The following is a 24,328-nucleotide window of genomic DNA, read 5'->3' on the forward strand; positions in this document are numbered from 1 at the left end:
CGCTGAAAATTTTTGCAGAAAACCGACCTCATGAGGTCGGTAATAATCAATTCCTGGGAAAATTTTCCAGAATACCGACCTTATGAGGTCGGTAATTTGCAATTCCCTGGAAAATTTTCCAGAATACCGACCTCGTGAGGTCGGTATTCTGCAAAAAAAATTATAGCACCTGGCTGTTATTCCAGCTGCCCCCTGTCAAGATGAAAATAATTTTACTTTCAATTAAAACCAGCTCAAATAGCTGCCAACAATACACCAAACTACTATAAATACATAAAACAATAAGCTACTATTACAACACATATATTACAACCACCAAAACATCAAATTCAATTCGAAACTACTTCAAAGTTGAATAAAAACGTCAATCAAACATTCACAAGAGACATTAATTAAGCTACTTCAACCTTCGCAAACATCAAAACAACATTAAACTACTTCAAGAGTCCTAAACATCCACAAAATATTAAACTAGTCTACACTAAGTTAGTCTACAACATTAGACTAGTTCACCCCTCGCAAATCCACAAATCCACCACAACATTAACATTCAAACATGCCTTTGTGTGTTTGACACATGAGTCCCATCATCAGCCGCACCACTAGATTGAGTATGGGGGTTACGAGCATCATCAGGACACGAGGGAATCCCCCTCGAAGCAAGTATAGCGTCCAATTGGGCCCTCATACCGTCAAACTGCATGTCCCTCCGCCTCTCCCTTTCCTCTGAGGCCTGTAGCTGGCTAGATAGCTCAGCAATCTTTTGCTCCATGGCCATAGCACTCACTCTATCGAACGACTCGGTATTGGAAGAATGTAGGCCTTCCAGGGGTGGCATCGACGAAATGCACGATGTGGCATTCCGTAAGCTGTGCCAAACCTAGTGGGACCACCAACACTCTCAAGCCACCTTTCCTCCATTTGTTCTTGTGTCAGCTCTGTGTTGGGTGGTTGAGTACGAAGAAACTCCGCCTTTGAATGTTGATATTGATTCTGAAATAAAAAGGTAACATTAGCAACCAACTTAAATTTCGAGAGGACAAGAAAAAACAATCAAACATTTAGTAAACAACCACCTAAAAAAACATATTCTTCAAATCGTTTGAGTATACCCGTCGCACATCAAAAGCTACATGTTTGAAGCCACAAAGTTATTTCAATAAGCAACTCGGTACCGTTTTGAGAGTTTTATGACATATTATTCAAATCGTTAGAGTATACTACATGTTTGAAGCCACAAAAAGGAAAATTATGACTTTTACTTTTTTAGCATTTCCTCTTTCCATCTAACATATTCCAGAGTCTGCATTTTTAATGTTGAAACCTCGCCTAACTACCAGATACAAAGTTTTTAAAAAGTGACTGTGCCTTAAAAATGTTGTTGTGCAAATAGGATGTCTTTTCTTTTTAAGTGGGCTGGTCTGAAATTATGAGTTTGCAGTTTTAACACCCGGATAGTTAGACAATTCAACCCCTTCTGTATAAGAGATTAAGAAAAGAAAAAATCATTCACAATTTGTTTGTGCTTGGCTCGGAAAGTAGCATCTAATTCACATTTTTTGTCCATGCTATGTTAATAACAGGTCTTGAGGATAAACAACTAGTCAAGACAACAAACATTGATCAAAGATGTTGGTAATTTATGTGGCTCACCCACCGTTGTCTCCCGTATTACTCGAGGGATCGTGTTTTTACTTAGAGGATTGGGATCTTGCTAAAATTTCCCATTTGAACTCTTCAATCACCGAATTGCTACAATCGAGGACCCAAATTTCGTGGACTCGGTTTTATGAGATCAAGCGCAGCTAACAAGTTGCTAGTGTGGAAGAGTGATATTACTAAGGCCCTAGAAAAAGCGAAGCCGAGATTGATTCACTTGAGAATGAAGCGAAGACATTGAACTCGGACTCGAAAATACTCGAAACTTGTTCCATCCGCTTCGTGTTCTCCACCAAAGGATTGCAACGCTAATTCTCATGAAGATCAAGGCACTATGTACTTCTAATATAGCTTCTATACCTGCTCCTTTGCTAGTTGATATACCTGACGATTTTATTGGAGAGAAAGGGGCTAATATACATGAAAATGAGCAGACTGAGGTGAAAGTTGAGGACATTGATAGCCCTGGTAGTGCAACTTCAAAGTTTGTTGAATTGCCCTCAGAGAAAAGATGTGGCACCGTTGATGCCATGATACATGGTGGAATGTTGATTTCGGATGACGAGTAAGTCTAGAAGATTGAATGTCAAGATATGCGGTTCACCGACGAAAAAGCTAAGTCTAGAATTTCGGATGTAAGATCGTGCCTTAACGAGGAAAAAGCAAGGGACACACTTGCTTACGGGGAGACCTCCGCCCAACCGCCGATTATTCTCACGCCGCTTCGATGGCGGTTTGAGTTGTGGAGAAGATGCTTTATATAATTTGATAATAGCGCCAACAAAGAGATTGTCGTCCATCCGCATATTAGAGGTAGAAGAAGGAGGAAATGGCAACCGCATTGTCCCAAATTTTCGAATCCTATGCCATAACAAGTCACCGATGCGAGAGAAAATGATGTAGTTTGACAATCGGATGCAACCTAGCAAGCCGATAGAATTTATCTATGTATTGTCTTAGCTAGGTGTAGTCACCGGACTTTGTTTTTTGTAATCGCCGCCAAATATGTATGAAGTAGTGGTCGCCTAGTGTCTATGCCTAGAACTAGACTCGTTAGAACCGTAGAGTCTAGAATGTGTTTGGTTTTGATGTGAGAAACAAGTGGTCCGCCCGTTTGGTTTTGTAACTATTACTTGGTATCAATAAAATCATTTATTTACCCAAAAAAAAAAAAAAATGCTCTTCAGTCTTAAAAGGAGTGGAAACAAACGAACTCTATTATAATGACTTCAAACAATCACATTCCTTATAAAACCAAAAATAAAGATCAAGCATAAAAATGAGATAGGAGCCGGATCCCCGCTTCGTAATCTAACAAACAAAATATGAAAAATTTATAGAAGCTTACGTAGGTCTGCTTAGCCCGTTCCTCACACCAGTGATCTGGATCATTAGCGTTTGCCTTCTTCTTCACGTGAGTGATCTTGAACGCCTCATCTTGAGGCACTGGCGTCCCCCGTTTTAGTTCCTGCAAAATAATAAATTGATAAGACATAAAGAAAAAGTCAATTCACAATCCTTCAAGTAGAGTTAATGTAGACTTGCCAGATTCCTCCTCACGGCCTCTTGACTCATAGCCCCACTAGTGTGTAGGGAGCCACCCTTCGTTGAATTTCTAGCCTTCTTCCCTATGTCACTCGCCTGTAAGAATCTTTCATCGTTGCCCAGTAATGAAGTAGCTTGTTATAATTTTCAGGAAGGATCCACTTAGGCTTCTTGTGAGATTTACGAACTCTTCCTAACATGTCACATAGTAAGCGCTGAGCTTTCTTCTTGAAGTTTTGACTTAGCTGCTTCTCATGTTCCGGGCGCCAGTAACATTTTTCCTGCAACGAAAAGTAAATGAGTTAATTAATAACGAATCGATCAATATAAGTGGATTGTTTAAATAAAAATAAGCATATACCTTAAAGGCATAATAGATCTGTCTCTGGCGATTTGGTGACATCTGGCCCCAAGTAGGTGAGTCTTTAAATAGTTTTTGTATCTCATCTGTAAGGATAGTTGAAGCTTTGTCCGGTAACCAACTATCAAAAATATAAAATTAAACACTTAGTAAAGCTTCTTTATTTGTTTTGCTTTGAAGAAAATATATGTCAATCAGCCCTAGGCATCATGCCTAAGGGACTTTATGAAAAATAAAAGTCGAAGAAAAAAAAAATTACCCGTATCCCGCAGGCTCAATGATGAGTCGCCCTGATGAATCATAAGATTCAAGCTGTGGAGCACTTACACCTCGAGGTAAGTCATTCGCAGCAGGAGTGTGAGGCACAGAACAACTTTCTCGAAGGTCAGGACCCGTAATCTCATACTGTTCAGTAGATGATGAAGAGTGATGTGATGCAGTCGGGCTAGGAGTGGCCGTCGGAGTACCACTAGACGAAGCCCTGCGAGACCCGGAGTATACCGAGTGAAGCCCTGTGGGGTAGCATAACCTGGTGTGGACATCGAGGGGCTCTGGGGAGGCACCTCAGTAAATGCCTGGCGTGGAGACATATAGGGCCGACCAAAGCTGTATGGAGGTCGAAGACTATATGCAATGCCATTCATGAGGGGATCATGAGGCAATGGAGCGCCGCGTGGTGGGAGACATGGCGACGGGCTTCTATCTCTAATCGCAAGGTTTTTCGGTGGTCTCGGGGAACCCCCGTCTCCTTAGCCTTCTTTGTTTTCTTACCCCTCTTTTCACTTGCCATCTATACAATAATAAATGTAAGTATCGCAAATATAAATAAATAGAAAAGGGATAGCTTCAAAATTTCTTTAAATAATTTGCCTATTTAACAAATATGTGAAAGCGGGTAAAAGGAAACCATAATGTCAAAAATCAAAGTTTAAACAAGCAAATTATAGAAACAAATCATGTCATTAAGGTGTTGGATAGTGGAAAGGTGATTGGCAATGTAAAGGATTTCTCCACAATCGATTTTTACTTCTCAAGTAAATGTGCAGCTCTGGTACATGATCAATGGTTGTCAACCTCCTATATACCACACTTAGACTATTTGCCTCTTGTTACATGGAAATGAAGACAAACAGAAAGGAAACATTGAAACCTTAGAAACATTGAAACCTTTCATTTCTTCCTTTATTTCTTTATGGCCTCTTTTTTCTCGTTTGATCATCACTCATCATGAAACAAATTCACGTCTTCAAGATGTGTAAGATTGAAATCAAAGCAAATAACTCCTGTAATATGTGGCACACCAAATATTATACGCAAGGGTTGTTACTTGTTGGCCTAAGCGAAGATCGTTCAAAGTCACTCTTAATACAATGCACCATTTACTCTCAATATAGTGTGCCGTTGTTTACGATGACAAAATTAAAAAATGGGCTTTAATTTCGATTCATTCTTCCATTCTTCCCATGTGAATTGCTATAGGAGGCAATTATGCTATTGTCGGCAAATTCTTGCTTATCAACCTAAGGTCCAAATACAACTTTGGATCTTAGTATTCAACTACTCACAAGTGAAGTGAAGTGCAAAAAAGAATGAATTAGGTAGTTTGAATTCATTAGTCTTGCGAGAAAAGGGCCAACCCGGATTTTTCCGTCACAAAAAGAGAAAAGATCCAATAAATGGAAGGACATAAATGGGAACCGAACAGAGGCCCATACTAGAGTACCATGTTGAAAGGCATGCATCCTCAAGGACATTAAAGTATTAAACACAACTAAAAGTCCGCCCTCCGGCAGTTTACTTTTACTTAAACACAACGTAAAATATATATATCCGCCCCTATATATATATATATATATATAAGAATTTTTTTCAAATAGATATTCTCGACTAAAAGACTTTTACTTGAACACAACTAAAAGTTGTCATTCAAAGCCCCTCCGATTAAGACTTTTAGTTGAACACAACTAAAAGTCCGCGGAGGGGCGACTTTCCTTGAAGCATATATATATTTTTTTTTAACTTTTCAAGGGAAACTTTTAGTAATGCCTTAGCTAAAAGTGTGTCCCATAAAACATAACTAAAAGTATGCCCCATAAGGCGTAAGTTTTCCTTAAGGTATAACAAAAGTTTGCCTTATAAGGCAAAATTTATCAATTTTAAAAGTGTGGGAATCTGTTTTTCATCTTTTTGTAGCTCAATTTTTTTTTCCTTACATAGATATTCTCAGTTAAATGGATCCTTGAAACAATAATAAAGTTGTCTTAAACTTATAGGTGACGAGTATCAGGTGGAACAAAGACTAATGAAGAACTGGTCGCAACACAATCAATCTTGCCATGACACACCTTCTATTTCTGGTTTGGAAAGGAAATTATGGAGTAAACAAGTTGAAGAAGACTTGGAAGAGGGACAAATTAATAGAGAGAACAAGGTGGATTATGAGCATAAAGTTGTTGCAACGAAGAGCCATCGAGAATGCCATTTCGAAATATGTTTGGCACAGAGTTGAATGATGAAGTTCGAAATATACTCGAGGAGCGTACCTAATGGTATAGTTAGCACTAAGGTACCGGAAACAGGTAATAAGGTGCAAATAAGGAGGCCAAGAGTGGTGCGAGTCAAGTACAGAAGCAACACCATGGCTTGAATGATGCGGCTACACGAAGCAACAAGTGCATGCTTTAGTGCTAACTCTAAAGTGCAGGCCTCGGAAGATGCAGCGGCACAGAGTTGTGCTAAATCCTAAGGCAACTACACAAACAACAACAAGAAACTTAGTAATGCACTTCATCTAGATCTACAAACAGAAGTAAGGTACTAGGTAGTCAAAACTTGCACTGGAACATTGCCTATTCCAAACACAAATGCAATCCTTTAATGATCTAAATGGAGCTCTTAGGGGATAAGATGGTGCAGCATTGGTTCACAATTAATACAATATCAGGAAAAGCTAGTATCACAGATCTTAGTCTAGGAAATGATGTGATTCAAGCTTATAATTTAACATAAGAAACAGTTTGGGACAACTAGTTCATCATGGAAGAAGGAAATTCAGACAATATGGATTATTGCAACTGTTTTGTTATTCCAAGGAACTTTTGATTTCTTTTGAGAAAATTTGGCATTGTTCTACGAAATTCATATTTAGCTACACGCTTCGGAAATAAATACCTTTGCCGAAAATTGAGTACCGCTTCCCCAAAGGATCCTTTAAAACCTTTATTCGTTATCAATCCCGACCCCGAAGTAGCAAGAAGAAATTTATTTATTGAGCAATAGAAATTTATTGAATAATTCCTAGTAAATATCGATTACACTAACAAACAGAAGAAATAGCAAATGATATGGAAAATCATATACAAGCTGATGTATTAGAACCAGCATTTGGTATGCACATTACGGGCCTAATTCACGCATACAAGATTTCAATTGTATTCAACTTACAGACACTTTTTGGTTGGGCTTCTTGGCTTATTTCATAGCTTTTTTGGAAGTTTATGGGTGGATACAAGGGACCACACTTATACAAGAGAGCTAATTTCAAAATAAGCTAAAGAATATATGGAAGTATTAAAAAAAATACTTACTAATTGCTATTAATCCTCATCCCCATCTCCCTCTTCGGACCATTCTTCCTCATCAGTCGTTTCGTCTTCATTATCACATTCATTCACCTCTGCATTAATTTCTTCTGTATTTATTTCTTCTAATATGTGTTCTGCATGCTCTAAATCATCTTCTAACTCATTGTCAACTGTTTGGTGAACAATTGATATGTCGTCAGCCTGGAACGCAACTGGTAACACATTCTCCACTTCCACTCGACCCACAGGCTTGACTTTAATTACCACCCACCAAGCAGACTTATCTGGACGCAAGGGATAAGGAGCATAGTACACCTGTCTAACATTTTGTGCAATAATGAAAGGATCATAAGCCGCATACTCCCTCGTGTGGTTTACTTCTATGATGTTATACTGCTTGAGTACCCTTGTACCTCTATTTGCAGTTGGATCAAACCACTTGCACCGAAAAAGTACAATACTTTTTTTGCCACCACCAGAGTACTCCAGTTCTAGGATCTCCTTAATTACACCATAATAATCGACCCCCGCTTGGTTCCCATCCCCACCTTTAACCCAAACCCCGCTGTTGTTAGTTTTCATATGCTTAGATCGTTCTTCGGTAGTAAATTTGAAACCATTTACCACATATTTGTCCATAGAATAGACCAGACCGGGTCCCCATGATATGTCCTTTAAAAGTTGGTCATGGTAACCATATTCTGTATTGTAAACCTATTAATAGTTAAGAAATAGTTAGTTAGCAATAATAAAATGTGCACTTTTTAAATTATGTTATTCTTGTGAAAAGGTTGTACCACTTACATAATCGTTAAACCACTTCCCAAACTGATCGTACACTTTTTCAACGCCATTTAAATGCACGAAGTAACTGTCCGACAAAATGGAGTTTGAGTTAGTTGTTATGCCTTGTACTTGGATATGCAGAGGCAAAAGAATAACAACTTACTCATAATATCGTTGAACTTCCGGGCAATTCAAAGCAAAACATGTAGTGATGCGATTTAGACTCCATATCATTAAATTCTCTTGTACGTTTTTTTTTTTGAACCTAAACCAGGTCGATTGAAGATTGATATCGGCTTCGCTAAAGCATCATTCTCACCTCCTTCATAATGTCGATTGGGTCCGTTTCGCAAGCATGGCACATCATCCCCAAAGTAGTAAGAACAGAAATGAGCTGTTTCCTTAGCAAGATAGGCTTCGCAAATTGAGCCTTCAACTCTATGTTTCTGCTTGATACCCCGTTTAGACTTGCCAATTGTTCTGCATAATATTATGTTAAGCCCGAATTTCTTTAAATAAACAGGTAGAGACAAATAAATAAAAATTTACACCTATTACCTCTCGAAGGGATACATCCAACGACAATGAACGGGGCCTCCGAGTTGGGCTTCCTCCGCAAGGTGAATTGGAAGATGTTCCATCACATCGAAGAACCCCGGGGGAAGAATTTTCTCCAACTTACTTGTTATTACAGGAATATTCAGGTGCATCCGTTCCAAGTTGTCTACCCTCAACGTGCTGGAACACAAGTCTTTGAAGAACAAACTAATTTCTGTCATAGGCTTCCAAATTCGGGTAGGCAAGCCACTAAATGCAATAGGGAGTAAAGTTTCCATGAACACATGACAATCATGGCTTTTCATCCCATGTAACCTTCCTTGCGCCATATCAACACGTTTTTCCAAATTTGATGCATACCCATCAGGCATCTTCAAGTTCTCAACCCATTCACAAATCTTTCTCTTCTGATCCATTGTGAATGAATAACTAGCCTTAGGCTTGAAGACCCCGTTCCGTTTGTCCTGCAACCATAACTCTCTACGCCTACAATATTCCTGTACGTCCAATCTAGCCTTTGGATTATCTTTTGTCTTGCCCTTGACATCCATCACTGTGTTGAACAAATTGTCAAAGTAATTTTTTTCAATGTGCATGACATCAAGATTATGCCGGAGAAGATTATCCTTCCAATATGGTAACTCCCAAAATATGCTCTGTTTGGTCCAGTTATGCGAAACCCCATACCCATCGAACTTGTACGGTGGTTCTTCAGTAACTTTTGGAAGGTTCTCAACCCTCTCCCAAATTTCCTCTCCTGAAAGTCTTGGAGGTGGATAGTTTTGTTCAATTGTGTTCTTCCTAAATGCATTTTTCATACTCCTAAACTCATGATCCATTGGCAAGAACTGACGGTGACAATCAAACCATGAATTTTTTCTGCCATGTTTTAAAGTGAACGATTTAGTATTCTCCATGCAGTAAGGACAAGCTAACTTTCCAGCAGTCATCCACCCGGACAACATCCCGTAGGCAGGAAAATCATTAATAGTCCACATTAAGGTGGCCCGCAAATTAAAATTCTGCTTAAGAGAAACGTCAAACGTCTCAACCCCTTCAAGCCACAATATTTTCAACTCATCAATCAAAGGTTGCAAGTATACATCAATTAAAACTTTTGGATTACGTGGGCCAGGAATGATGCAATTAAGGAATATATATGGACTAGTCATACACAACTCAGGTGGAAGATTATACGGTGTTAAGAAAACCGGCCAGCAAGAATATGGTGCAGCAGAAACATGTAATGTGGAGCGAATCCATCTGAACATAAACCCAACCTAATGTTTCGTGGTTCACCCGCAAAGTCTGGATATGTTGCGTCAAAATGCTTCCAAGCCTCTCCGTCTGATGGATGACACATAACACCAGGCGGCCTTCTATTTTCACTGTGCCATCTCATATGAGGAGCGGAGCTATTTGATGCATACAACCTCTTTAACCTTGGTGTAAGAGGTAAGTAATGCATCGCCTTAACGGCAACCCTCTTCCCGCTACGAGTCCGCTTAAAACGAGGTCTTCCACAAAACTTACAACATTCTAGACCGTTGTCACCTTTATAGTATAACATGCACCCATTTTCACAACAATCAATTCTCATCGACAAGAGTCCTAACTTAGACACTAATCTTTTTGCCTTATAGTAATTTTCAGGTATCTCTAATTTCGGGTCAACTAATTCATGTATAAGGCCAATCACAGCATCCATTGCACCTTGAGGAACATTCCAATCTGCTTTGATGCTTAATAATCTAACAAAGAATAGACAATTGAGAGTGGGGACTCCCTTCATATAAAGGCCGACTAGCATTCTTCAACTGTTCAAAAAAACGACCAGCTTCTTCATTTGGAGCTTCTTCATCATGATTACCGGATTCAAATTCGGAATGTATCCCATAAGCATCTTGAACCATGTCGTGCATTCTAGAATTTTCGACATTAGGTTGCACCGCCCTACTACTTTCACCAACAACAAAGTTTTGAAATCTACCAAAACTGCTATCCGTTTCTCCATGACTAGTCCACACTGTATAATTTTCTTGAAACCCGTCTTTATAGAGATGAAGCCTAACAATCTCTGGTGTCTCGTAATTCCTACATTGACATACTACACAAGGGCACCTAACGAAGCCATGAATTTGAAAAGTTTCAAGTGTCATTGCATAGTCAACAAAAGCATCAACACCGTCTACAAATTCTTGCCTCATCCCCCTCGACGGTCGTTTGTCCTATTATACATCCAACTACGAGATTCCATCTACACAAATAACACCAAACATGAAATTGTTAAAGAACAAATTCAATGAATAATTTAATTCAATGTTCAAAACCTAAAGCACCAGTTGCCCTAACAATCAACTTAAAGCTTCAGACTAGGAAAAATTTACTAAATCTTCAACGGAGACCCAAGTCACCAGTTGCCCTATACCACATTACATAAATCTTATGGAGCAACATTTCAGTGTCATAAGTTCCCTTTGGCTAAAATGGACCTTAGAATGACAAAGTCATCAAAAACTCAGAAAATTACAAACCAAACCCATGAAAATTTGCACCATAAACCTAAGACACTAGAACAAGGGTATATGGACCTTAGAGAGCAAGAGATTGAAGTACTCTTTTGGGTAAATGTGCCTTAGAATCAAGAAACCATCACAAATTCGTAAAATTTATAACCAAACACATGAAAATTTGCCCCAAAAATTAATCATACACACACAAAAAACGAAGAACCTCAAGGAAACATGCGTAATTTCTAAGTGGGTTTGCAAGAACACACAACCCAAGAACAAATTTCTTAGCCAAGAAAAGAAAGAAAACCAATCTCAAATGTTGATGATAACCGAAGACAAAAAGCGGTGGTTCCGGGTGTGGACGACGACGACGGTGACTCGCATCGTTGGTAACGTCGATGGAGTATTAGGTTCTAACAACTCAACCCAAGAATAAATTTACCAAGAGAGAGAGAGACCCGAAAAACGTTAAGAGGGAAAGAGATAGAAATGGAAAGAGAAGGGTTTCATATATCGGGGTTCTTTTAATTTTATTTAGAGAGCTAATATTACCGACCTCATGAGGTCGGTATATTTAATAATTTTATTTTTAATTTAATGCATACCGACCTCATGAGGTCGGTATTCCTTTAAATTAAAAATAAAAGTATAATAAAAGTATAATTGATGGTAAATATTTACCATCAATTAAATTTCTGACCTAGTGAGGTCGGTACTTTATTTTTTCAAATTTTGATACAATATTACCGACCTCATGAGGTCGGTTTATTTTTAAAAAATTTGAAAATTAACTATTACGATTTTACCGACCTCATGAGGTCGGTTTTTTTCCGACCTCAACTGAGGTCGGTTTTTTGAGGTCGGAAATTCCAGTTTTTTTAGTAGTGTGAAATTGATATTTGTGGATTGAGTATGTGTTGACATGATTGTGATATTATGAAGCCGGAAGCGGCTACCCGAAAGGGCTATCATTATTAAGCTGGAAGCGGCTGCCCGAATGGGCCATCATCATGAAGCCGGAAGCGGCTGCCGGAAGCGGTTTTATGAAGGGGCCATCATTATTATGCCGACGGCCGTAAGCGGCCGTCCGAAGGGACAATTGTGATACTAGCTGGAAGCGGCAGTCCGAAGGGACCATTCTGTTAACATGTCGGAAGCGGCATGTGTGTTGGATTGCATTATTTACTTAAAGATTGTGTCGAGACTAGTGTGCATATTTATGTTTCTCCCAGCGGAGGCTGCAGGTGTTGAGTTAGATTGTGATTTCTTCTCTCCTAAGTCAAATTATGATTATGACTTGTTACCACCTTAAATACTCAGTACATTGTCCATACTGACGTCCTTTTTCCTGGGGAAGCCGCGTTCATGCCCGCAGCCCCCGATTTTTGGCGGTGTTAAGTGTATATCTAGGATGCTTGGACGTCAGCCTGGGATTGGCAAGTTCCACCTCATTCGGAGCTCGTGCCGAGTCATGTATAGATATGTATGATTATAGGTATGTCGTGGCCCCGTCCCGACTCATAATGTTCGATTTACTTCCTAGAGACTTCGAGACGGTGTCTCGTGTTATGTTTGTCGAGATGTCGACAAAGTGATGTCAGTTGAGTCATTTGTGGACTTTAAAAGAGTATGTATTTTAGATGATTTCTATTTGGAAAAGTTTTATATTGTTAAAAGTTTTTGAAATGACAGGTTTTGATAGAGCGAATGTCTGAGGGTTCGCTCGACTCTAATGAAAGTCGGGTGCCCGTCATGCCCTATCAGAATTGGGGTGTGACAAAGTGGTATCAGAGCAGTTCGTCCTAGCGGTTATCTGTAAAGTCGTGTCCAGTAGAGTCTTGTTTATGGTGTGAAGCGCGCCACATTTATAAACAGGAGGCTACAGGACATCTAGGATGGTTATCTTTCTTTCTTATCTTAGATCGTGCCGTAGAGCTATGTCATAGGTTATGAAATCCCTGGTCCTAACCCCAGATGTTTTGATTATTGATAAGTGATTGCTTGCTTGGTTTTAAGGTTACTAGTAAGGTGCTCATATCAGAAAGGTGTGTTTTCCGTCTATTGGTGTTGATATATGACAAGAATTTGGTATAGCTTAACTATGGATCGTTTGTATTTCTACGGTTGCCCTGTGAGGCATTAGACTTGCTTTCTGATCTGTGTGCAGGTTTGGGATAGTAAGAATTACAAGGGAAGCTCTGTTAAAAATCTCTCAAAGCTAAATCATGTGAGTATGTGTACATTGCAGAAGTAAGGGAAATGGGAAACCTAGCGACAAGATGGTAAGTGAAATATGTTGAATTAATACTTGTGAACTGCTCTAGAAGGAATTCTTAGATGGCTCAGTTGAGATTAAGGGGAATAGTAGGGTTTTGATAATAAGGTGACACAATATGAGGGAAAGGACTAAGTGAAGAGTTGAAGCTAAAGGTGGGATAACAAGCGAAGGATATATGCCACGATATTACGGATGAATTGAGGGAAAGTACAAGGCAATGAAAGTTAGAGTGTTAAGGTAAAACTGCAGTCAACATTAGGCTATTTCGATACTAATGGAAGGATAAAAGTGTAGGGACATAAGGTGAGCTACGAAAGTATTGTTGAGTTAAACTAAATAGAATAAATCGAAGTGAGATCCGAAAAAGACCAAGGACAGAAATGGACTGCAAAGGATGACCAGGGGTGGAAAGAAGCAAGGAAGTAGAGATAATCACATGGGATAGTATTTATGGAAAAAGGAAATACAATAAGAAGAAATGAGGAAATGGTTGCTCAAGAAACTGGAACAATTGGTGACAAATAAAGGGAAGCTGACAAATGAAAAACGCAAATGAGTTTAGGAAAGGACATGAGATTTAGAGTTTCGAAAGGTACCATAGGACGATACTCTTAAGGAAAAAATAAAGGGAAAATAAGCGGGCATGTGGTGGCAAAAGGTAACGATGTTAAGGATCATAACGAAACGACTATGACTACGGATTCTAATGGAATACTCTGGATACAGTGATACCATAAGATAAAACCTTAAAGGGGGGAAGCAAGTAAGCTTGAGTACGAGCACAAGGGTGGATTATATATATACTTTGAAGTAAGTTTCATCTTAATTTAACATTCGAGGACGAATGTTTTAAAGGGGGGAAGGATGTTACACCCCGTAGTTTCGTATGTTGAGATTCGAGTTACCGTTCAGGAGGTATGTGAGCTTATATGTATTTAAATTATGGTTATAAGGGTTTAAGTGCATATAGTGAGCTATGGACGGATTGAAGGGCAAGTGGATTAAGGAAATTAAATTTGTTGGAACTTGGAAGAGAATATGAGGGGTAATTTTGGCCCAACTTGGAGAAAAAATATCTCCTAGTATAAAGGAGTTTTAATGTGTTTCAAAAGCCTAAAATGAAGTTCATAGAGTCTAGTTTCCAACGCAATAAGCGGCACGTCGATACGACATTGGAGTGGAGAATTATGGACGTTACAAGTTAGGATGACAAAACAGAAACGCGTGCTACAGTACTGCTACAGTGACCCCCGGATTTGGCATCTTATAAGAGGGGTTTTACCCCTCATTTTTCAGCCCAACACTTCTAAAAAATTCCCAAATTCTCTAGAATAATCCTCCAACTTCCGTCCATAGAATTTTAACGCGAATTAAGTATAATCTCCGGATTTAAGTTTGGACAACGTGTAGTTGCGATTATACTATCATATTGCGGTGAATCTTGGTTGGAATTCAAGGCAAATATTGGAGGTATCGCGGTACTAGCGAGAATAAGGTATGAATCTGTCCCTATTGATATGGATATAAGTTTATTTACGGAAGTAGAGTTGTAGAATAATCGTATAGTGGATTTGTTGGTGGAAAAATTGGACAAATGTCGTGTGGGATATTTTATGGAATATAATGGTGTTGATAATATTGTTCTTGATGTTGGTATTGTTGTTGTTGTTGGTGGTTGCTGAATTGAGATTTCGAGCTAGGCATATAAACAGAGGAGATCTTTGCCGAAATTTCGGCAGATTCTAGAAAGATTTATTTGGAGGCTTAGGATAAGTATATAACAATGGGCCTAACAATAGTATGAATGGTTTTATATGTAGATTATGAGACTATGAATGATCTTACGTAGATTGCAAGGCAAGAAGTAAGTTGGAAAGTGAAATGTAAGCTTCCAGGTATGTAAGGCAAACTTTTCTTCCTTTGGCATGATCCTTGTTGCTATTCATTCTATATGTACCCCATATGATTCCATTCTTAGACAAGTAAGGTCTAAATGCTTCTTGTGATGGCTTATTGATATTGTACTCCTATTCTGTTCCGAAGGGAACACCCATAAGGTGCCACGTTGAGTTGTGTATATGGTTCTACTAACGATTTCGAGGAAATGAGTTTTATACTAAAGGAAACATAAAGTTTGATTTTCAAAACCACTCCGGGGTGCGAGATTTTACTACTTCATTTCATTTACGATTTATGTTTACATTCCATAGTATTATCCTTTTGTATTGACATGATCATTTATTCTTTGGGTAAGGCAATAAGATGAAATTGAGTAGAATATAGGTAGTAAGAATTTCATAACAATTCTACCCTCAAACCTGGAGGTATGTCCTCCTGAGTCTAGTGAGATACAAATTTGATAACTTTTATGAAAGACTAAAGCTAATAACTGGATTGTGATGAATAGATTAGTGACTTATGATATGATTGAAATTGATATTTGTGGATTGAGTATGTGTTGACATGATTGTGATATTATGAAGCTGGAAGTGGCTGCCCGAAGGGGCCATCATTATTAAGCCGGAAGCGGCTGCCCGAAGGGGCCATCATTATGAAGCCGGAAGCGGCTGCCCGAAGGGGCCATCATTATTATGCCGGAAGCGGCCGTCCGAAGGGACTATTGTGATACTAGCCGGAAGCGGCAGTCCGAAGGGACCATTCTGTTAACATGTCGGAAGCGACATGTGTGTTGGATTGCATTATTTACTTAAAGATTGTGTCGAGACTCGTGTGCATATTTATGTTTCTCCCAGCGGAGGCTGCAAGTGTTGAGTTAGATAGTGATTTCTTCTCTCCTAAGTCAAATTATGATTATGACTTGTTACCACCTTAAATACTCAGTACATTGTCCGTACTGACGTCCTTTTGCCTGGGGACGCTGCGTTCATAGCCGCAGCCCCTGGTTGTTTGGCAGGTTAATTGTATATCTAGGATGCTTGGACGTCAGCTGGGATTGGCAAGTTCCACCTCATTCTGGAGCTGTGCTGAGTCATGTATAGATATGTATGATTATGGGTATGTCGTGGCCCCGTCCGACTCATCATGTTCTGTTTACTTCTTAAAGACTTCTGCAGACAGTGTCCTGTGTTATGTTTGTCGAGATGTCGACAAAGTGATGTCAGTTGAGTCATTTGTGGACTTTAAAAGGGTATGTATTTTAGATGATTTCTATTTGGAAAAGTTTTATGTTCTTAAAAGTTTTTGAAATGACTGGTTTTGATAGAGCGAATGTTTGAGGGTTCGCTCGACTCTGGTGAGAGTCGGGTGCCCGTCATGCCCTATCAGAATCGGGGTGTGACATAAACACTTGGCTAGATTTAGTCATAGTGGTGTGATGATTCAGCTAGACGATTCAGCTAGAGTTAGCTGAATTAGTTTGGTGTTTGACTAGAGTTAGTCAAAGAAGGTACTTGCAATAGAGTTATTGTAAGGGGAGGGATTAGTGGTCTAATTCCTAGGTTGCAAAAGCTTGTAATCTGAAACATTGCTCAGTTTAGTGATGTTGGAAATCCTACTAGGGTAGGTCGTGGTTTTATCCCTTGAGTAAGGAGTTTTTCACGTAAATATCGTGTCTTGTTTACCTTCTGTTTTATGGCTTAAGGGAACTGATAAGGTACCTGGTACCTTATCTGTTTTGGTGGACGCTTAGTTTCTATCGTGGATCTTCTGAGCTTGAGCATAAATAAGATCCCTTCTTTTATCCCTTGAAGAGAAACTATAAGAACTTCTGCCAAGGTTGTATCTACTTGCACTATCTGTATTGCATTTTAGTCTCCCTGTAGGTGGTACGTTCCAGTAAACCTTAGCATAGAATAGCGTAGGTTTGTAACTGCTTAGAACTTTGATTATCTCTGGCCAGTCTGTAGGAATGTTCAACATCCAGGGAAATCTAACTCTTTTAAACTGATACACCGAGTATTGTACTTGATATAGAAGTTTAGAAGATGTCACATTCTTCCCATACTGTATAGTAACAATAACTTAACTCTGTATAAATTTCAATTTTTTAATATGTACACATGGTTCGAGTTGAAAGCAATGAGTTTAGTTGAATCCATGGAACCAGCCGTTGGGCCACCTTTGAACTTAAGCAATTGCTCCTATGAGACACATGCCTATTTATTTCCATGACAAAATGATGATCCTATATTCTCATCCAACACTGAATTGTCGCTAAATCTTTATTAAATTGCAATATGGAGCTATTTACTATAGCAAGATATCTAGTAAATAAATTAAATCAAAACCAAAACGGATTATGTCCAAGTGAATTGAGGTCCGAAATGATGGTGAAGATCCTGGTTATCAATTGAACGGGCAAAAGGAAATCAATGTCTAGTAGCATACACAGTACTGGTTCATGTAGTGTTCATTCAGAAGTATAGTCTCAGTAATAGGGTTCTCATTAGAGCAATTTGAACTCACATGTTGCTTCCATTTGTATCACGACTGCAACATTCGTAAGAGGGGTTAATGGAACATTACACAAATGTAGTAGTTATAGATATTAACAGTGTAAAAATCTTTTATACTTCCAGTGAATTTGAACATTAGATAACATGTTAGTTATCATATTACCAATTAATGTTTATTAAGAGATTTACATATAATTACCTTAAAAGTGACCTGATAGTTTAAACAACCTTTACATTGAATGAAAACAAAGAATGCGCCAAAGGGTAGATCAAAGATGATGGACCCCTTTCCAAAAATACTATTCTATCAAGAAAAGCAGGCAGAAACTGGTGTCTGAAAGAGTCAAATTTTGCTTTAAATACAAAAAAATAAAAATAAAAAATCTTAATTTATTATATAACTCATAAGTTGCCAGCCAAGGCATGACATCATTACCATTCTTGCTCACCAAGTCTATTGGTCTTCCCTCCATCTAACAACTCTTCCATGTGCCCACTAGTCTTTAGATCTTCATCTCATAAAATGAGTACAAAATCAAGTCCCAGTGATGAGCCATAGCAAATTTCAATATCCTGTTCAAGCAAAAAACATGGAAGAAACCAAGAAAACACAATTGGTTTTCGTTCCTGTTCCTGGAATGGGCCACCTAATACCCACACTGGAGATGGCAAAGCTTTTAATAGCTAGAGAAGAACATCTCTTGATTACGGTCCTCATAATCAAGCTACCTTACGACACCAAGCTCAGTTCCTACATCGAATCAGTCTCGACAAACCAAAACTACAACTCTCAAATGAAGTTCGTTGAACTCCCTCAGGACGAGTCCATGTTACAGCTACTCACAAACGTTAACAGTTTCATCACATTTATTTCAAGTCATAAACCTCAAGTAAAAAACTCCGTGACTGAAATCCTGAATTCAGGATCGACTCGTCTTGGGGGCCTTGTTATTGACATGATGTGCACTGCAATGATAGACGTAGCCAATGAATTTGGACTCCCGACTTATGTTTTCTACACGTCTAGTGCTGCCATGCTTGGTCTTCAACTCCATTTGCAGTGTCTTAGGGATGATTTTGACCAAGATGTGACAGATTACAAGGATGACCCTGAAGCAGAACTTTCTGTGGCAACGCATATCAATCCATTTCCGGCTAAATGTTTGCCATCTATAGCATTGGACAAGGAAGGTGGTTCCACGATGTACCTTGATCTTTCTAAAAGGCTTCGAGAAGCTAAAGCTATTATCATAAACACTTTCTTGGAACTTGAATCTCATGCTGTCAAATCTCTCTCCCTCGACGAGAATATCCCACTTGTATACACGCCCGGACCCTTGCTAAACCTTTGTGTTAACAATCAAGATTCGTCTCAACAGGAAATTTTGGACTGGTTGGATGATCAACCTGCTTCATCAGTAGTGTTCCTCTGCTTTGGAAGCTTAGGAAGTTTCAATGAGGAGCAAATAAAGGAAATTGCATATGCTTTGGAGAACAGTGGATGTCGGTTCTTGTGGTCGCTAAAAAAGCCTTTGGCTAAAGATGGAGTTTTTCCAGTTGACTATGAAAACCCGGAAGATGTTTTGCCTGACGGGTTCTTGAAAAGAACGAAAGAAACCGGAAAGGTGATAGGATGGGCACCCCAGGTGGCAATATTGTCTCATGGTGCTGTAGGCGGCTTTGTGTCACACTGTGGATGGAATTCTACTTTAGAGAGTATTTGGTTCGGAGTGCCACTGGCAACGTGGCCAATATATTCGGAGCAGCAAGCAAATGCATTTCAATTGGTAAAGGATTTAGGGGTGGCAATGGAGATTAAGATGGATTATAGGAAGGATCTCAGAGGGAACAACTCGAATGTTATAGTAAAAACAGAGATGATAGAGAAAGCAATAAGGCAGCTAATGGAGCCTGAAAATGAAATAAGGGTGAAAGTGAAAGACATGAAGGAGAAGAGCAGATTGGCGCTAAAGGAAGGTGGCTCTTCATATACCTCCGTTGGACGTTTTATCAAGCAGGTGATGGACAAAACGGAGTAATAATCAGCATCACAAATAGAGTCTCTCGCAAATTGCCACATGACTATTGGATAGAGGATTTTGTGCTTATAATAACAATTTTCTTGAGTAAATATCTCATCACTCAACTATGAAAAATTATGTAGCGAAGTCATTGAACTTTGTTTTATATCAATAAAGTCACTCAACTTAGAGCTTTTCTCTTATAAAATCACTCAACTAAATTTCTTATTAAAAAAACTCTACTTTGTCCCCTTAACATTTTGGGTTTGGGAAATAATATCCCCTTCCCATTTTGAATGAGATAATAAACTCCTTTAATCTTAAATCAATGGCTAGAAATGAGTTGAATTATTGCTTCCTTTGAATCAAATTTTCAGAAATAGCACTGCACTTCTTAAGAACAAAACCCTTTAGAAGTAATAAAAGAATTGCATGCAAATACACACATAATAATAATTTACATATTCAAATTCTTATTAAAAATCACGATTATTTTAAACTCTCTTTTCATAATTAGTAGAACCTATTTTTTTAAGTTGCCGGTAGATATAGCAAATTAGGTATAATTCCATAAGTTCTGGTAGGCAATAGTAGTTTCATCGTCAGGTAAATAGAACTTTGGTGGACTAAGTAACATCCCTTCAGCCATATTTAAAAGAACATTAGGCATATCATTTTCCCCATCTTAGTAGTATACTTTGGTTATTATCATAGCTAGCTACGAATAATCCCTTGTAACATGCCATACTTCAAAGTTAACAGATTTTCCCAAAGTAAGTACTAGCAGTTACTTGTGTTTTAAAAATATATACAATAATCCAATTCATTTCTAGTCATTGATTTAAGATTAAGGGAGTTTATTACACCCTTCATAATGTGAAGAGGGTCTTATTTCCCAAACCCAAAATGTTAAGGGAGGAGTTTTTTCATGACAAATTTGATTGAGTGATTTTATAAGATAAAAGGCCTAAGTTGGGTGACTCTATTGATACAAAACAAAGTTCAGTGACTTTGCTACATAATTTCTCATAGTTGAATGGCCTTTTGAGATATTTACTCCAATTTTCTTCCACAGTTTGATTGGTAATTGGATGAAAATAGATTGGGTCTTCAGGACAACTGCATTCTCATTTTAGAAATGTAATTCTTGTGTAAAAATTTTACAGTTTATTTTGATGTTGTGCTTAAAAAGATTCCTTAACTTTTTTTCATATTATGCAGATGAATTACGTGAACAGAAAACAAAAAAAAAAAAAAAGACATTAAGTGAAAAGAAATAGGTACCCTACTTTGTTAATTCTTCAGTGAGCCTATTAAACTGCAAGCAATGCCATGTTTTTCCTTTAATCATCACTTCAACACAAAAAGGGTCCAAATTTGTCCTTCAACTTTGCGAAATGATCTCAAATTTGCATAGTGCACTTTCAGAACTGTGCAATAAATCTTCCAAATATCATTGATAAAACACTAGCTGGCATCCTGGAGGATGAAGTAGGCTATAAATATCTCTCTATAGATTATTGATTCATATATATATATATATATATATATATATATATACACACACACACACACATATATGCATTTGCTAGACATTCTTACTTTACCTCCACGTAGGGTGTACAAAGCAAACCCACAAACCGCACCAAACCGATAATCCGAACCAAACCGAGAAAAAAACTCGATTAGTGGTTTGGTTTGACTTGATTTGGTTTTAAAAAGAAAAACCCGAACACTATTGGTTTGGTTTGGTTTTAACTAAAAAAAGTCAAACTGAATCAAACCAACCCGACATTACATTTATAAAATTCCAAACATATTTTATACATAAAAATATTTATTTATAATGTAATTTATAAATGTTTCTTTAACTTTTTCAATGTTTTTTTGTCTTTTAATGTCACACCCCAACCTTGGGGGGTGTGGCCGGCACCCGGCACCCGAAGGGCCGAGCGAACCAACTGTGATATCTGAACTCTGTAACGTGAATCATAGACCGACAAGGCCGCTGAATAACAATTGTAAGAAGTATATCATAACAACCTGCAAACAGAAAAAGGCCCAACAACACATATATGCATAACTAGGGCCGACAAGGCCACAACCAAGAAAGACAACTAGTGAGAAGGCCGACAAAGCCAAACACAATACCTGTACACTGACTGATAGTCTGTAAGCCTCTAAGAGCACTAATATGCATCGGCGGTCGGGACGGTGCCCCGATGTACCCATAGCCATACTCTCTCTCTCTCTCTCTCTCTCTCTCTCTCTCTCTCTATATATATATATATATATATATATATATATATATATATATATATATATATATATATATATATATATAATGCATCCTATTTAATGATTCGACCGGCAACTCCAGAGAATGGAGTGCGAACATCCCTGCTGAACTTTGGTATCCTACTGAGAAAGGTACAACAATCCGTCTATCGTACCTGTGGGCATGATCACAGCGCATAAAATGCGTCAGTACGAAATATGTACCGAGTATGTAAGGTAGTAAGCATAAACGTAACATAAGCATAAGAGATACAGATAACTTGGGAAAAGATGTAGAGACAACCTGAAACTCTGAACGAGGCCACTGAGGGCGACCATTATCATGACATAAATGTAAATGCATGCCCGTAAAGTCATTCCTCACTGTGGAGGCATATATCATATCATATAACAATAATAAATCCCTCTGTGGGGTGAGCTCATCATCATAACATCATCTCTACCCAACTGATCAGTGGCAATGCATAGCTACGTGCCTACCCGGCCGCCTATAGCACGGCTCGGTAAAGAAAGAAATACATCTAGGTGCACAGCTACGTGCCTACCCAGCCGCCTACAACACGGATCGGTAAAGAAAGAAACATGTCTAAGTGCACATATAAGTGCTTACCCGGCCGACTATAGCACGGCTCGGTAATGAAAATAAATACATATATATATATATATATATAAGTGCAATGAAAGACTGACCTCAGAAGAAATATCATGGAAAGAGTCAGAGTGACCTATCGTCGTTATCCTCCGACTATCATTATTGTCGCTACGTTTATCATTATTTGATCATTAGGCCAAAGAAGTAAAAGTACAAGGAAACATCTTGTTATGAATTATTCACGAAGCCAAAGTCTCTTATGAAATATGATCGACACAACTTTTATCGGAAAGAGTGTGCCAACGAGAGGTTCGTCACCTTGGAGCAATAGACAAGAAGATAAGGATTAACTCAATTAAAGGACGTACAATCAACTCAACTTTAATGTGAAGAGTACCATAATTAATATCATTCTTCATTCGATAAACAAGAGGGATACGAAATGTGAAAGGTACTTCAATACAAGCTAGTCATGAGAAAAGGGTAAGCTTAACCATTTTGGGACATAATCGACACAAGTTGAACGGAAAGTCTTTTAATCGATAGCCAAAAGGAGATGTGGACCATAATTTGGTACAAGTCATAGATGAGTATGTGTCAGCTCAATTATCATGGAACGCGATCGATCCAAGTTAGCGGAACAACTTTTCAATGAAAGGTCATTTGAAATCTAGTCATGCCACAAAGAGAATAGAAAGCCCTACATACCTCATCGATTGGAGTTATACACATTTCCATAAGCTTCAAACACTTTATAACTGACTTCCTACAAGATACGAACAATTCGAGATCAACTTTGAGCATATAGCCAATAAAAATCTTCATTTAGGCATTTTATCGAGCAATTCGTAGGCACGAGTTTGTAAGCTCTTTTGTAGTGTAGCTTCTTGTAAAACACTACCAAAAACCTACTTTTATACTCCTCCTTACTACCATGATTCGATCCATACCATCATAACTCCAAACAATACAACAAACCCAACACAAATAGATCAACAATTTAGCTATGTCCATGGAAGCTTCAAGTTTTAACCATAACTTATTCATATGGGATTTTCCCTCCATTTTCTTAGGTTTAATTACTTGTAAGGCTCAAAGAGATGAAGGGAAGGTTAAATCATACCTCAAAAGTTGAATAATACTCTGCAACTTAAGTTATTTCAAGACGAAGCTTTCTTCCGAAAATCGAAACAACGAGAAATCTACGATTCTATGATTGTCATGTGATTCCTTATGTTGTAATCACTTGATTTGCCTTTGAACTTAGTTGTGATTGATGGAGAATAAATTTGGGAGAGTATAAGGGCTGTTCTAGGGTTTAATATTGATGAAAATGAGGGCCTAAAACGTTGGGGACTTTATTTATATCACTTAAGTTGGGCCCACTGCCCTGTGACAGTTTGCACCCTTGGACGGAAATGCAGATTTCTCTCTACTCGGACGTCGTATTGACAAACGGTAAAATGAAATGGAAACTAGACTCGTAGAACTTCGATTTGGTAGGTGGATCACCCCGTAACTCCAAGTAGATTGAGAGAAAATCTCCGAGACATCTGACCCAAATTTCAGTGAAATTTACAAACTTAACTTGCGACGCTCTTTGTCGACTTTCGTATTACAACTCGTTTGACTTCCAAACTTAACAAGAGACCATTATATAATTCAAATACTTTATATCATTACTTGCTTAGCATGTGGAGCACTCCTAATCTCACCCA

General features: G+C 38.4%; 2 protein-coding genes and 1 long non-coding RNA gene across 3 annotated transcripts; 1 reads left to right on the forward strand and 2 right to left on the reverse strand.

Moving 5' to 3' along the window:
• Positions 1–242: 242 nt before the first annotated feature.
• On the reverse strand, positions 243–4,394 carry LOC132036927 (uncharacterized). Its single transcript, XR_009409710.1, has 3 exons — positions 3,825–4,394; positions 3,008–3,485; positions 243–993 (listed from the first exon to the last, which is right to left on the reverse strand). It is a non-coding gene; the product is annotated as an uncharacterized LOC132036927 (long non-coding RNA).
• A 2,767-nt stretch (positions 4,395–7,161) lies between these two features.
• On the reverse strand, positions 7,162–10,201 carry LOC132038584 (uncharacterized). Its single transcript, XM_059429236.1, has 4 exons — positions 9,793–10,201; positions 8,494–9,547; positions 7,954–8,020; positions 7,162–7,863 (listed from the first exon to the last, which is right to left on the reverse strand). Exons 1-4 carry the CDS (start codon positions 10,199–10,201, stop codon positions 7,162–7,164), a joined length of 2,232 nt encoding a protein of 743 aa, XP_059285219.1.
• Positions 10,202–17,891: 7,690 nt separating this feature from the next.
• On the forward strand, positions 17,892–19,928 carry LOC132037956 (anthocyanidin 3-O-glucosyltransferase 2-like). The gene has a single exon (XM_059428670.1). The coding sequence runs from the start codon at positions 18,248–18,250 to the stop codon at positions 19,736–19,738; it is 1,491 nt and encodes a 496-aa protein (XP_059284653.1). The 5' UTR covers positions 17,892–18,247; the 3' UTR covers positions 19,739–19,928.
• The last annotated feature ends 4,400 nt before the right edge of the window (positions 19,929–24,328 follow it).

Source organism: Lycium ferocissimum, chromosome 11, assembly GCF_029784015.1.
Source record: "Lycium ferocissimum isolate CSIRO_LF1 chromosome 11, AGI_CSIRO_Lferr_CH_V1, whole genome shotgun sequence".
Taxonomy (NCBI): Eukaryota; Viridiplantae; Streptophyta; class Magnoliopsida; order Solanales; family Solanaceae; genus Lycium; species Lycium ferocissimum.

What these genes read in the sequence shown, in the direction of transcription:
- LOC132037956 (XM_059428670.1), top strand. Translation starts at nt 18,248, where the DNA reads ATGAGCCATAGCAAATTTCAATATCCTGTTCAAGCAAAAAACATGGAA.
- LOC132038584 (XM_059429236.1), bottom strand. Translation starts at nt 10,201, where the DNA reads ATGGATGCTGTGATTGGCCTTATACATGAATTAGTTGACCCGAAATTA. An exon ending in AACATATCCAGACTTTGCGG is followed by an intron (nt 9,548 to 9,792) that starts GTGAACCACGAA and finishes TGTGGCTTGAAG; the next exon opens with GGGTTGAGACGTTTGACGTT. An exon ending in TGGATGTATCCCTTCGAGAG is followed by an intron (nt 8,021 to 8,493) that starts GTAATAGGTGTA and finishes TTTGTCGGACAG; the next exon opens with TTACTTCGTGCATTTAAATG.